The sequence below is a fragment of the Sphaeramia orbicularis genome, chromosome 14, assembly GCF_902148855.1.
Source record: "Sphaeramia orbicularis chromosome 14, fSphaOr1.1, whole genome shotgun sequence".
Taxonomy (NCBI): Eukaryota; Metazoa; Chordata; class Actinopteri; order Kurtiformes; family Apogonidae; genus Sphaeramia; species Sphaeramia orbicularis.
This window is the reverse complement of record NC_043970.1, coordinates 25,200,456-25,214,294: the sequence shown is the minus strand read 5'-3', so window position 1 is coordinate 25,214,294 and position 13,839 is coordinate 25,200,456. Positions and strand designations below refer to the sequence as shown.

Here is a 13,839-nt window from a genome sequence, read left to right as displayed (position 1 = left end):
GTAACATCATTTATAACTCCCCTAAAATGAGAATACATTAATTTTTTTCAGTATATTATCAAAGAATGAAATTATTAAATAATTTAGAAATAAAAAGAAATGAAATTAAAAATGCCACCAAATGTATTAAGATTCAGCTGGGATTATATTTTCTACATTTAACATCGGCGCCATCTTTGTTTTGGCTGCGTCATCTTGCGTCTTTAGCTGTATGACCCAATCTCTCCTCTGATAGAATATCTGGTATTACCCATGACTCCCCTCAAATGTATGACCTGTCTCTGGCCTTGGCGTGTAGCGTGTGTCGGCATTGCTAGGTACCACTGTGTGAAGCCGGCGGTTGTACAACATTTAACGTTAAACAGTTAGTGTTCCCGTCCGACAAGCCGGCTAGTTAGCTGAAGACCGTTACAGCGGAGCTGAGCCACAATGCTGAAATGTAGAACAGTATGGAAAAAGCTTGCACCTCTTGCTAGATCTTCATCAACTGTGTGCCGACAGAATGTGAGAAGAGCAGGTAAGTGACTAGTTTCACTAACTTGTTGTCTTCGTGGCGGTTTGCCTCGTTCCCATCAGACATTGCCTGTATAATTCCACTCTATGTCCTGTTATGAAGGACGAATGTGGCTCCCTTAAAGTGTTTTGACCTTTGTTTTGCTTTTTCAAAGCTAACTTGGCTAATTAGCAAAGGCTACAATGAGCATGAATGACATTTCTCTAACTGTCTGAAGTCGCATGTTGCACTTTAAGATTAGCAGCTGGAGTTTCTAGTTTAATCTTCTGTCACTATTATTTCCACTTGTTGGCAGTCTGGTACAGGTGTTTTGACCTGTCAGATTTCTATTCAGGGTCTGGTTTTGACCAGCTCTATATGTAAAGTGTCATGAGATAACTTTTGTTATGACTTGGCACTATATAAATAAAATTTGATTTGCTCTGATCCTGTTATCCATGTATAATCTCTGTTATAGGGGTATAACAGCTTTGTAAAGCATCACATCAATTGTCTGCCTTTAAGGTGGTTTGCATGTACCAGCCCTGTGGGGAGTTATTAGTGGAAAGTAGTTCATGAGATCACTCTTAAAAGATTCAACTCTGCACACTGTGGGGGCGTGCTCTCCTCTGTTAACCTAACTAAAATCACCAAACTGTGCCACCCACTTAGTACAGGGCCATGTCAAGTCACATTCCCAATCACTGTAAATTTGACAGGTAAAGAGAATTATGCCTCTTCCTATATTGAGTAAGGAAAATACAAAATACTAGATTACAGAGTTGATAGATGTCGGTCGTTCTAATGCAGTTGTGTTGTGTTTTCCAGTTTTGAACAATGGCAGAACACCAGCACAGGTACCTGCAGCACACATGTCCACTGGGCCTGCAGGAGGAGGGAGGGAAAATCAGCTGTACGCCCTTCTGGTTGGAGCTGCCTGCCTTGGTGGAGGAATATATGTGTGTACATCTATCCATTTGTTGTCCAGAGATAATTCTAGATGCTGATTCTGACTGGAAATTGTGATATTGATTTTGAGTTAACAAAGAATGTTTTGTGCTTCAACAGGCATACCGAACTGTAAAAGGAGACCAACGAAGATATGAGGAACGTCTCTCAGAAATTGCTTCCAGACCACATAGAGCAGCCCCACAAGAAACACTGTCTGAGCCAGAGCCTCTGGGTTAGTGTTTTTTCACATATATTTTGGTTGGTTTGGTTTTTGGTATATTTTGGTTATTTAAAGACATTCACAGATTAAATTCTGGTTTTCTTTGTTTTTAGCTGCAGAAGCTGCTGAAACAGAGGGTGAGTTTCTCCTGATTTATGGAGTAGTCTTAATTATTTTATTACTATTATTTTATTATAACCATCACACTAAAAACAGTGATTACTCACTATTTGCTCCATCATTCTTTGGACTCAAACATATCTTAGTTGATTGTTTTGTTTTAAGAGTGGTTTGCAATCAGCTGACTCTGCAGCATTCAGTTTAACTTCCTCTTTATTGCCACCAACCAATTTATACACTGCAAAACAAAACAAGCTTCTGTCTTTTCTAATGAATACTTTCATCTCCCAGCAGTCCCAGCTCCAGAGCCAGAACCACAAGCAGAACCGTCACCAGAAGAGCCAAGTCCTCCAGCACCTGAAGCTGAAGTCGTAGCTCCTAGTGAAACAACTGAAATACCACCAGGTTGTTTGTTTTTTACTTTTCTATATCACCTCATGCATGACACATGCCTCCTGTATAAACATCTATATTAACAATACAAAAATAGAAACCAACACTTTAAAGTATGATACATGTGGAATTTATATGTGCTGCTACATTTTGTTTAAGCTGCCTGTGCACACTTTATGTTGAGGAAATGATGACACCTACAGTTAAAGTCAAGTTAGTGCAAAAAAGCCAGTTGTATAACACACATGCCCTTTCACTCCACTTTATAGCCTGCTCATTATTGCCCCACATTAATATGCGAGATAAACAATTTTTTAATGATGTTTTATACATTAGGCATCTGTATCTATTCACATTAATATTGTCTGTCTCCAGTAAGGTATACATTAACTGCATGCACTTTGATGTAGTCTGCTGGTCTGTTTGTTTTATTCATTTATATGTGTTGAATTTTGTGGTGCTTGTGTCATTTTCATTGTTTTATGTTGCACTTCATTTACTTTGTGTCCTCTCTAACCTTATAAATTAACCCTCTTTACAGTTTTGTTAAAGTTTTTGGAAACTCACCTCCATTGATAAACATTTCTGTTTATATTGGTCGCACTAATTTAAATCAGTAATATTTTTCTACCAACATGTATGCTGTCACATTTGTGTCATCTAATAGACTTCCAACAACAAAAACTTTTGTTGTTAAGTTATTTTGTATGTCCCTTGTCATATGAATGTGGTGGGTGTGTGCTGTGTGTAAATGGAAGCTGCCCTTTAAAGTGTATTACACTTGTATCTAGACTTTTTTGTGTAAACAGTCTTTGTTACAAAATCAACACTGACGTTGTTACTTTTAACAGAAAATATAAAAACAGAAGTACAAGAACCACAAATTTCCCCACAACATGTGAAAGGTACAGAATTGCTGCACATTCTTAACAATACTAACATGGTGTAACTGACACCAGCATTTTGTTTCTGTCACTAAATCTCTTTTCAAAGAATTTGAGAATAGATTTGCAGAAGTCCTGTAATTTGTGTGCAGCGTCTCTTTAGTTAACAAAAGAAATGTGGGAAAGGGCTAATGTTAACAGTTAAAAGATTGTAATAGGAGAAGACTGATTGTACTGGGCAGCTTTCAGTTGCTTTTGAGTCAGTTTGCATGCTCCTGGCTGCATCAGAGTAGTGGATTAAGATAAAGACATGCATGGATCCTGATGGTCTTCCCCTTTAATAATCTTATAAAGAATTCAGTTTTAATCCAGATTATGGATTGCCTTAACAACAGATGAACCTGTGGAAGCAGCACCAGTGGAGGCAGCACCTGTAGTAGAGGAGGCAGCAGAACAACCTGCTGCAGCTGTAGTAGAGGAAACAGAACCTGCTGCAGCTGTAGTAGAGGAAACAGAACCTGCTGCAGCTGTAGTAGAGGAAACAGAACCTGCTGCAGCTGTAGTAGAGGAAACAGAACCTGCTGCAGCTGTAGTAGAGGAAACAGAACCTGCTGCAGCTGTAGTAGAGGAAACAGAACCTGCTGCAGCTGTAGTAGAGGAAACAGAACAACCTGCTCCACCTGTAGCAGAGGAGGCAGCAGAACAACCTGCTGCAGCTGTAGTAGAGGAGGGTAAGACTTGCAAACATAGCATATTTTGATCCAGTTCATTAATTCAAACCACTAGAACTGAGACTGCAGAGTAAACTCACTCTCTACCTCAGTTAAAATACATGGAGTTCATTTGTTACCTGTAGTGCATATTAGAAGTTATTCTTTAATGTTGCTCCAGTGATAGCAGAGCCATCACCCACACCTGAAGTGTCAGAGCCACCCCCTGCAGCTGTTGTGGAGAGTGGTAAGCACTGAGTCAGACCTGTGCATGGATCCACAGTAGGGCTGGGTGATAGGACCAGAAAACAGAATTTTGAATCTCTTTATTAAAACTATATGGCATTTACTATACATTTATTTCATTCATTTTCTGAACGCTTAATCCTAGTGAGGATCAAGGGGGTCCTGAAGCGAAGGCAGGGTACAGTGAGGATAATGCGGGTTCAGAAGATGAATGAATGTCTGTCATGAGTTGCATCAGCCTCCAGAGAAAGCACTAATTTTTGTTTTTACATGATTTTCATGAAACAATAACTTGATAAATCACATTAGTTCATTTTATTGCCCAGCCCTAATTCCTAGTCAATCATTTACCAGTTTTGAGGGTTTATTTTGTCTTAACCAACTGATGCTCCGGTTACACTAACAGAACCCACAGCAGAAGCAGCAGAAACCCCGTCAGCTGAATCACCTGAGCCTCAGCCTGAAGTTGTGGCAGAGAGCGGTAAGACCACAGTCCGGACTGGGACGGAGCAGGGAAACTGGGAGACACCGATAATGTTAATGTTAACTTCACACACCTTTTTTCCCCTCCTATTTCTTATCATTATAACCCTTTTCCTCATTACAGCTTCTCCCCATGTCTTCACACCTCTTTCATAGTGTTTGGATTTTTGTAATGATAAAGGTTAATAATCTCTCTTACATGACTACTTTGTTTTCTTTGTTTTTTACGTAGCAGGTCCATTGCCACCCCTGTGCCTTTTGGTTCTTTTTACAGGTTACAGCTACTGCCGAGTTTTAAGAGCATACTTTAACCCTTTGTCCTTTGTTCTTGCTTTCTGTCTTGGCTGTTGCTGCCATACATAGGAGGAGATGTTGCACCCGTTGCCTCTAAGATCCCCTCACACGCCCGCTACCTCCTTATTGGTGGAGGTACCGCCTCTTTCGCTGCTGCCCGGTCAATTCGAGCCAGAGACCCCGGTGCCAGGGTCAGTTACACTGTCACAGTCAAAACAAGCTTAAAAATCTGCTCAACTCTAGTTTTATCTGAATTCTGTCTTTTTCTATCAAGAGATCAAATCCACTGTTTATTGAAGCCAGTTTTCCTGTTTTTCTTTCAGGTACTGATTGTGACTGATGAGCCAGATCTTCCATACATGAGACCACCTCTGTCTAAGGAGCTGTGGTTCTCTGACGACCCCAGTGTGACAGAAACACTCCGTTTCAAACAGTGGAATGGAAAGGAAAGGAGGTATGCTGACTTAACTTGTATGCTTTTAGAGTATTCAGCAGTATTCTACTGTCCTCCCTCTGTCTAATGATTCTCAAATAATGGCACATTTTTTGTTACCCTGCATTTTGACTTTGGCTGTGTCTATTTACACCAGACCACTTGCGTAAAACGTACAACACTTCCTGTTCTGCAAATGTATATTTTAATGCAGAAAAGGATTGCTGGATATAGTATTTTAAAATGTCCTTATAATTAGAGATCAATCTGTCTTGAGGTTCACTGGTGTGTCTTTGACTTGTCAGGCTGTTAAATCATTGTTTGCTTTTGTTTTTATTTTGCAGCATCTACTTCCAGCCACCATCATTTTATATTAATCCAGAAGAGTTGAACAGTGCAGAAAATGGAGGGGTGGCAGTTCTCACGGGGAAAAAGGTAAGTTTATAGTTAGTTTCAGGTAATAATTAGACAGTACTTTATTTTGACTCCATGTATTATTGGTATCATAGTGTAGAACTTATTTGACCTGTATATTTTTAGTTTTTAAGGCTATGTTTGGCTGCATAAACATAATTCAATCTCCTTTAGGTTGTCCACATGGATGTGAGAGGAAACAAAGTAAAACTGGATGACGACACAGAGATTGCTTACGATAAGTGTTTGATTGCTACAGGTAAGTGACATTTTAAGATATATTTATTAACACATGCTCCATAAAGCATTCAAAAGAAGCTAAATTAAAACTTTGTTCTTCAGGGGGAGTGCCTAGGAATCTGCAGGTCATTGAAAGAGCAGGAGAGGAGGTGATGAGCAAGACAACTTTGTTCCGCAAGGTCAGTAAACGGCCACTAGGGGGCGGTAGGTTTATTATAGTTGTGAGGCTTTAGTGTCAATGATACACTGTATAATAATATACATAATATTTCCATTAGGAATTCATCTGAATCTGATACAAAATCACAACCACTAAATGTAGCTTGTTTTTTTCATAACTAGTATAAAACATTGATTATTGAAATTAATTTTGGGTTTTATTTCCAGATCGAGGACTTTAAATTATTGGACAAGGTCTCCAGAAACATCAAATCCGTTACAATCATCGGTGGCGGCTTCTTGGGCAGCGAGCTAGCCTGCGCCCTTGGCCGGAGATGTAAGTAACCTGAACAAATGTTAAAAGGACAAAGAGGCAATAATTTCAATCTTTTGTAGAATTAATTTGTTACACCTCTTCTTATGTTTTCCGTTTTCAGCAGCTGAGTCTGATCTGGAGGTGATACAGATGTTCCCTGAGAAGGGCAACATGGGCAAAGTGCTGCCGGAGTATCTGAGCAACTGGACAACAGAAAAAGTCAAGAAAGGTTGATGTCTGTTCTCTGGTTTCTCAGCTCTCATGGTACCAGTTTGATGCTCAGAAATGAGACCTTTTTTTCCCTTGTTTGTTACCTCTTCTCTCTAGAGGGTGTAAAGATCATCTCAGAAGCTTTGGTCAAGTCTGTGGTCGCCAAAGATGATAAGTTAGAAATTCTGTTGAAGGATGGCCGATTGGTAGGTCCAATCTGTGCAAATTTAAAGTCATTTGGGAAAATTAACAGACTTGTTACTCATTCAATGTATCCCTCCCCTCCACAGGTTAAAACTGATCACATTGTTGCAGCTGTTGGCTTGGAGCCCAATGTTGACCTTGCCAAATCAGCAGGTCTGGAAGTGGACTCGGACTTTGGTGGCTATAGGGTCAATGCAGAGCTGCAGGCCAGGTCCAATATCTGGGTGGTAAGTTAATGTTTACATGATGCAGCTGAACTTATCAACATTTATACTCAGCAATGCCAAACCTCAGTAACTTTTAACTCAGAATAATATTCATAGGACCTTTTAAAAAGTCTAAAATCAGTGCTGTGAATTTTAGCCCTGATGCATTACACATGATTATTAATTTTTTGGTGTATTCATTTATTGGATTATGAAGTACATTTCACTTTTACATAAGTTACAGAGTGTCTATCCTGCTGTAACAAAGACAGATGGGTGCTTCTATGAAACTTGTATATAAGACCATTTCAAGCCATGCTTTCCAGATTAAATGCGCTGAGACCTGGGTAAGTTTTCCTGTCCCAATTTTGGTCTTATTTTTGGCCCCAGTATTTTATTAAAAATTCATTAAATTTTGAAATGGCTCAGAGCAAGAGAAATTTTTTTTGCATTTATCTGAGGTCATCATTAGGTACATCCCGGGGGGAAAAATGTCTAAATTTCTCTATTATTGGGTCTGAAAAACTGGCAAAGTGGCAGGTACCAAAATGAACCCAGTTTCATAGAAGCACCCAGATGCAAAGTGGCTAAAGCATTAAAGTATGGAAAGTAGTTGCAGAGTTAACCAATATAGTATTTAGGTTCAGTGAGTGTAATGGATTCAGTGACAATGAGCGGAGGTGCACTGGGTAAAACATGCTAAATGAAAGACGGCACATTTAAAACCTATTTTTTTTCCTTTAAATCTAGCTGAATACACATGTCAAAATGATCATTAATCTGTATGTCTGTCCTTAATAACAAAAATCAAGCTGAAATCACAATTGTAAATGGCAAAATTGTCCATGGACATTGCATTATGACTTTTTCATCAAGTTATGCAGCCCTCATGTTTCAAAGTTAAAGGCTTCTTTGTGCTGGTGTTTGATGAATGTCTAAATAAAATGGGTGGGGGGTTGTATTTAGACATGACAAGGAGTCTTAGATTGTATTCATAATGATCTTAAAGTCAGAAATGTAACTTCTGAAACCCATTTTACATCACTGCTCCACACACTACACTCCTTTCCTGTCTTAGGCTGGAGATGCTGCATGTTTCTACGACATCAGACTGGGTCGCAGGCGAGTGGAACACCACGACCACGCTGTTGTGAGTGGCAGATTAGCAGGAGAGAACATGACCGGAGCCAGCAAACCTTACTGGCATCAGTCTATGTTCTGGTGAGTATTGGACTACTTCCTGTTTCCTGCCAGTGGCTGCTATGAAAGCCTATAAAGGACAAAGAGAGGAATTGTTGAAAGAGTCAACCAGGCTGAACTGTCGATAACTTAAGTTCCTTTGCACGTAATTTATTCAATAAAAGGCCCCGGAGCATGCAAATGTACTAGTATTTAATCTTTTTACAGGTCGGCGCATGCATGAAAGCTCTGAAGTCTTAAATCCCATTATGTCCTCATTTTTTTAAGCTTTTAGATGTCCATTACTTTGAAATAGGAGACTCTTGTATTTGTCCGGCAGGCAGACAACCCACATTTTTAAGCCAATTTTAACTGCATGTTTTAGCAGCTGGTGAAATACGACACATTGCTGACAACATGCGTTCACTACATTCTCCCGCCCCCTCACAAAAAAAGCCACAGACTCAATACTCAAATGATCAGTGCTTGCACACCAGCTGATATAATTAGACAATATTTTAACTTTCTAAAAATGCCAAAGCAAAATGACCCCTTTGGAGATTTTAGTCCGATGCCTGTTTATATACTTGAAAACACAGTGCAGTGATTTCAGGAATTTTAAAGAAGTCACATTGGAAAGGGCCCCCCACCCCCCACTCATCTCAAAGCAATACTTCCTAATGAGCTGTAGGTCTGCAGACTCTGTGGGCAGAAAAATCAGTGTAATCTGTCTAGGTTAGCATCTTCTGTTTGGTTGACTGTGACATTACTTCAGGTCATCAGCTTGATTCCCACTGGGCGGCAGTGGTGAGATGTCTCAGAATTTTACAGCTAAATTTTAACAAGTGCCCTCTCTGCCTTGTTTGGTTTTTTTATGTGTGTGTGTGTGTGTGTGCGCGTGCGTACGTGCGTGTGTGTGTGTCCCAGTGGGTAACAGTGTGAGGTACACAAACATATACACAGTGTTGGTGTTTTGACAGTAAAGCTTTCACATCTTGGAGCTACTGAACCTCCTGCTGGAAGGAGAGGAGCCTTGGCAAAACACTTGCAATAAAAATGTGCAATAGTTTGTAATTCCTGCTCAGAAAATGTAGTTGGTACACTGGAAATGTGGCTGTGTGTAGCGTTCCACTGTTAATATGCAATGATGTAGTTGCAGAAATATAATATTAACTATTAATAGGGTGGGTTTATTCAGAGTATGTTGTTCTTAAATTTCATTGTATCTTGTCATAGAGGTTTGTTGACATTTTTAATCAATAGAGAGATTGCTGCGAGGTGTGAATCAAATTATTCCCTAAACATATTTCCCAAACTCATATGGCGTCTCACAGGAGTGACCTGGGACCTGATGTAGGCTACGAGGCAATCGGGATTGTCGACAGCAGTCTACCAACAGTCGGAGTGTTTGCCAAAGCCACTGCAAAGGACACACCTAAAGCAGCTACAGAGAAGTCAGGTAAGACCGCCCCTGATAGACATAACGGCCCTAGCGGTGTGTTTGAGGACTGAAGATTGAGCCCTTTCATTGTTAAACCTTCTGCAGGAACTGGAATCCGCTCAGAAAGTGAGACGGAGGACACCGCTGTCAGCCCCGTGGCCTCCTCCACACCTGCTCCCCCCACGGTGGGGCACAAGGACGACTACGGCAAAGGGGTCATCTTCTACCTTAGAGACAAAGTGGTTGTGGGCATTATTCTGTGGAACGTGTTCAACCGAATGCCCATCGCGAGAAAGGTTAGCCTCTGCTGCTTTCAGATTAAGATCCAAAATCAACTCTAACTTTTAACAGAGGTGTTGGTGTCCACTGTTCAGAGTCAATAGAGATACCTTTGCTATCCTGCAGTTTTCCTTTATGCTGTCAGCCTATAGTTTAACTTATAACTCAGATTTTAGCCAAAACCAACACATAACCACAGTAAAACAACGCTTCATCATCAGGAATGCACAGATTTATCAACCAAACATCACTTTTGCTGATGAGAATAGATGTTTACCACCATGTGTATTAGAAATGACTGTTTATATTCATTTGATAGTAATTTGTTCTCTTTCAAAGATACTGTGGTCAAAGCATTAGTCTTCAATCAGTTCATATGTTTTTTTTTTTTTTATAGCAAGTTACGCTTCTTTGTTTCACTGCCACAAGAGAGAATAAATAGAAAAATAATATCTACATTGACAGTGCGGCAAAATGTCATGCATATCAGTTTCAGCCCAGGATGTCGCAATGAGTGTATTCCTTGTCAATCAATTTTTTTTTTTTTTTTTTATGGTACAGTTTTTGTGTCATCAGCTGAACTAAAAATCACTTTTGAATTGTCTAAAAAAGGTCAGGTTGCCAAGTTTGTTTGCTACATAAACTGCCTCAGTATGACAGATCAGAGCTCTAAATTAAGTCGCGCTATGTGTTTTTTACAGACTGATATACTAACAGTTGTGTGAAACAGGGTAAATGTTGCAGCCAATTAAGTGGTCAACATCACCCCTGTCCTAAAAATGTTGACACTGAAAAGGTACTATAAATGTCAGAAATAAATTTTTCACCAAGTAGAATGTGGTTAGCTGTTGAACTGAACATCTCTGTTAAAGTAATGAATAAATCTGTCTCTCTGGCCATTAAACTCTAGCTGATTAATAAATTATGCTGGAAATGAACATCAAACTAAGCATGAAAATCTAGGTGGAGTGATCTTTTTTTTTTCTTAAGGTTTCCATTTTTTTTTTAGTAGTCAGAAGTCTAATATTAGCCATGGAACAATATGGCTGCAACTTCTACTCATACCCATTATTTGTAAAATGTCCAACATGATAAAACACAGAAGTAACTGAGGTATACTGAGTCACTGTAGTATACTGTCCTCGTTGTACTTAAGCCATTAAGTTACTTTAAGCCATTATGACACAGTTACTGGTCTTGAAAACATGCTAAGTGTAGCATCTGACTTTGTTCCTTCACTTGTGAGGAGCTATATGGACACTACTTTATGAACGAGTACAGGTTGGGGCTAGCTGGTTAGCATGCTAACCTCAGTCGATGCCTGTAAAACATAATGTGTTTCATGTATTGGTACAACTTTCATTTGATTCTGTTAATAATCACAGTTAATCTGAAGGATTTAAACTAATTTAATGATTATGATTAAAGGGTCAATTTGTAATATGTAAAGAGTTAACACAAAGCTTGTCTTTTATCTGTTTTTTGTAGATAATCAAGGATGGAGAGGAGCACGCAGATCTGAACGAAGTGGCCAAGCTGTTCAACATCCACGAGGATTAAAATGGAAGCTGACGCTCACTTCAGGAACCGACTTTCACTTCACATGAAGGCTGAACTTTTCCAGTCGATGCCACAGTCTTGAAGACATGGCTGTTCATACAAATACAACGGGAGGATCAATGTAAATTATGTCATGTTGCTGAAATATTTTCGTATCTGAAATTTTTATTCACTGCAAAGGTTTTGTTGCTGCTTATTTTTTTCCTCCTCCATCAGGTTTTCATCTGTCTGCTTCCAACCAAACATTCTGCTCCTGTTTTTTTTTTTTTTTTTTTTTTTTAATTCTAGTCAAAGTGTGTCTGCTTTTCCCCACCAGGCTGGTAATGTTGTTCATGGGTTACTGTGTTCATCTGTGTGATTCAAGCAGCTTGATGTGAAACAGCTGCAATAAAAACTATTTTTAAATTGGAGTGATTTAATTTTTTCATTCATGCTTCATGCTAGTAGTGGTGATGACAGGTATGTTTACTTCCTTTTCAAACACAATTGATCGGAGAAAAAGTATGTTGTGGACCAAATCACAAAACTCTGACTTATCGTACTGTACCCACACTAACACGGATAAGGAAAAGTCAGTCCACACTACTTAAGTTTTACCAAATACACAAAATTTGTCAGAACGTTGGAACACATAAGAACACATTACATTCTTTTTCAATTCATTTTTGTATTCTTTCTTTTCCTGAACGAAGAGGCAAAGGAATTTCCCTTGTGATAACTAATATTGGATACAGATGAGGCTTTAATCTGACAGTAAGTTGACCAGCGGTGTCACGTTAAGTTACAAACTCAAAGTGTTGTTTCTATATTGTAGTCGCAGAAAAAATTATTAGACCATCAAAAGTAATCAAAAACAATGGTTATACAATCAAGTACTAACTCCTGTTTGTATCATGTGACTAATACAAACAAAAGATAACATGGAATGCCCTAAAAGCACTGTTTTTGTCAGTACAATGCCATAGCTATTGATGTAAGAACTTGAGTGATTTCAGTTATTTCCAAGAAAAACATGGAAAATGGCTAGATATCAGCTCTTTAATTAAACTCTTATGAGCTATTTTTGTTATCATTATATTTTGTCCAAACAAATGTACCTTTAGTTGTACCAGGTATTAAAATGAACAAGAAATTGAAGAAAACAAGAGGTGATCTAATAATTTTTTCCGTGACTGTATAGATTTTTTTCTACAATCACAAAGTATGTGTGTAGACCCTGATCTATACTGACTTAAATAGATTAAAACACAACTCTGGCATTCTAACTGTAACCAAATGTAAAGGAACCTGTGTATCTGCTATTGCATTACATGTTCATTACACAAAGCAACAATGAACATGTGAATTAGTGTGAGTTTGAGGATGTTCACTTTAGGAGTCATTTAAAAAGTGTGTTTTTAGCGACACAAAAAATGGCAATTTATTTATGGGTGAGAAGTCAAAATGTGGAAATAAATGTTGGTTTTGCACAGTATCTGTATTAGTGTAGATAGGACATTAAAGGCATTATTCATGACCTAAATATAAGTACATTTGGATCAGTTTAAAAAAATACAAGCAGTGGTTAAATAGACTAGTAAATGAAATCTAATCTAATCATATGGGCCATTATCATCATTAGCAAATAGAGTGTGATGTGTTATGTGTAATTCTCACTAATCACTTAAAGAACATGAATCATCTGAATTTGCTTAAAGCCTCTGGAGCAGAAATTAGAAGGAAAAACACCCGAATCTAATAATGCATACAGTCCTGTACAGCTCTCTCCTCTGGGTCCAGGTCCAAAGAATAAATATTTTATGTTATGGAAAAGTGAAGCTACTTTTCTGATCTTCCGTGTCGAGGTGTTTAGTAGAGCAGTAGAGACATGTCCTGGTCAGCTCTGACAGAATCTGCTCAGTGATTGGTGATTACAGTTGTCAATCATGTATTTATCCCCTCTTCCTGTCTGTAAAAGCCTGTGATTATCTCAAACCTACATCATAGACTGAGGAGTAGGAGTACTCGAATCACAATATACTGAAACGTAATTATGGAAGTTTCACTCAGAAATGCTTAAAAAAAAAAACAACTACCAGTGATGCAGCTTTAAATCTGATGTTCAGTATTTCAAAAATCACTGGAAGCAGCTCTTAATTAACCTAGTGAAGAACCAAAACAACAGCCACTCCATGGGCCTTGCAGTGAATTTGTTTTTTCATCTGCTGTTTTTAAAGTCACAAATTAGCTTTGAACCTCATCTTGAAGTGTTTGATATCACTCACACACGGCGCATGAACTGAAGTGACTGGGCCTGTTATTGAAATGATTTGATGCTGAAGATCTCACATTAGTTTGATGCTTCCACTGTTAATTACTAGGGCAGACAGGGTTGGATGCAGGGCACCTGACATGTACATTTTAC

At 38.7% G+C, this 13,839-nt stretch overlaps 1 protein-coding gene across 7 annotated transcripts; it reads left to right on the top strand.

Moving 5' to 3' along the window:
* The first annotated feature begins 245 nt into the window (after positions 1-245).
* aifm1 (apoptosis inducing factor mitochondrion associated 1) lies at positions 246-11,845 on the top strand. 7 transcript variants are annotated; one of them, XM_030153256.1, is made up of 22 exons: positions 246-517; positions 1,322-1,452; positions 1,562-1,676; positions 1,778-1,801; positions 2,079-2,189; positions 3,457-3,549; positions 3,667-3,792; positions 3,953-4,018; positions 4,412-4,498; positions 4,864-4,985; positions 5,118-5,248; positions 5,572-5,662; positions 5,816-5,900; positions 5,984-6,060; positions 6,269-6,377; positions 6,478-6,585; positions 6,684-6,772; positions 6,857-6,997; positions 8,055-8,197; positions 9,490-9,614; positions 9,702-9,892; positions 11,364-11,845. In XM_030153256.1, exons 1-22 carry the CDS (start codon positions 430-432, stop codon positions 11,433-11,435), a joined length of 2,325 nt encoding a protein of 774 aa, XP_030009116.1. In that variant the 5' UTR covers positions 246-429; the 3' UTR covers positions 11,436-11,845. The 7 variants fall into 7 exon arrangements, with proteins under 7 accessions (XP_030009116.1, XP_030009114.1, XP_030009118.1 ...); XM_030153254.1 differs by having other exon boundaries at positions 1,778-1,804; positions 2,070-2,189; positions 3,454-3,549; positions 4,424-4,498; XM_030153258.1 differs by lacking the exons at positions 3,457-3,549; positions 3,667-3,792; positions 3,953-4,018 and having other exon boundaries at positions 248-517; positions 2,076-2,189; positions 4,424-4,498.
* The last annotated feature ends 1,994 nt before the right edge of the window (positions 11,846-13,839 follow it).

What these genes read in the sequence shown, in the direction of transcription:
- aifm1 (XM_030153254.1), top strand. Translation starts at nt 430, where the DNA reads ATGCTGAAATGTAGAACAGTATGGAAAAAGCTTGCACCTCTTGCTAGA. An exon ending in AGCTGCTGAAACAGAGGGTG is followed by an intron (nt 1,805 to 2,069) that starts AGTTTCTCCTGA and finishes AATACTTTCATC; the next exon opens with TCCCAGCAGTCCCAGCTCCA. An exon ending in TGAAGTTGTGGCAGAGAGCG is followed by an intron (nt 4,499 to 4,863) that starts GTAAGACCACAG and finishes TGCCATACATAG; the next exon opens with GAGGAGATGTTGCACCCGTT.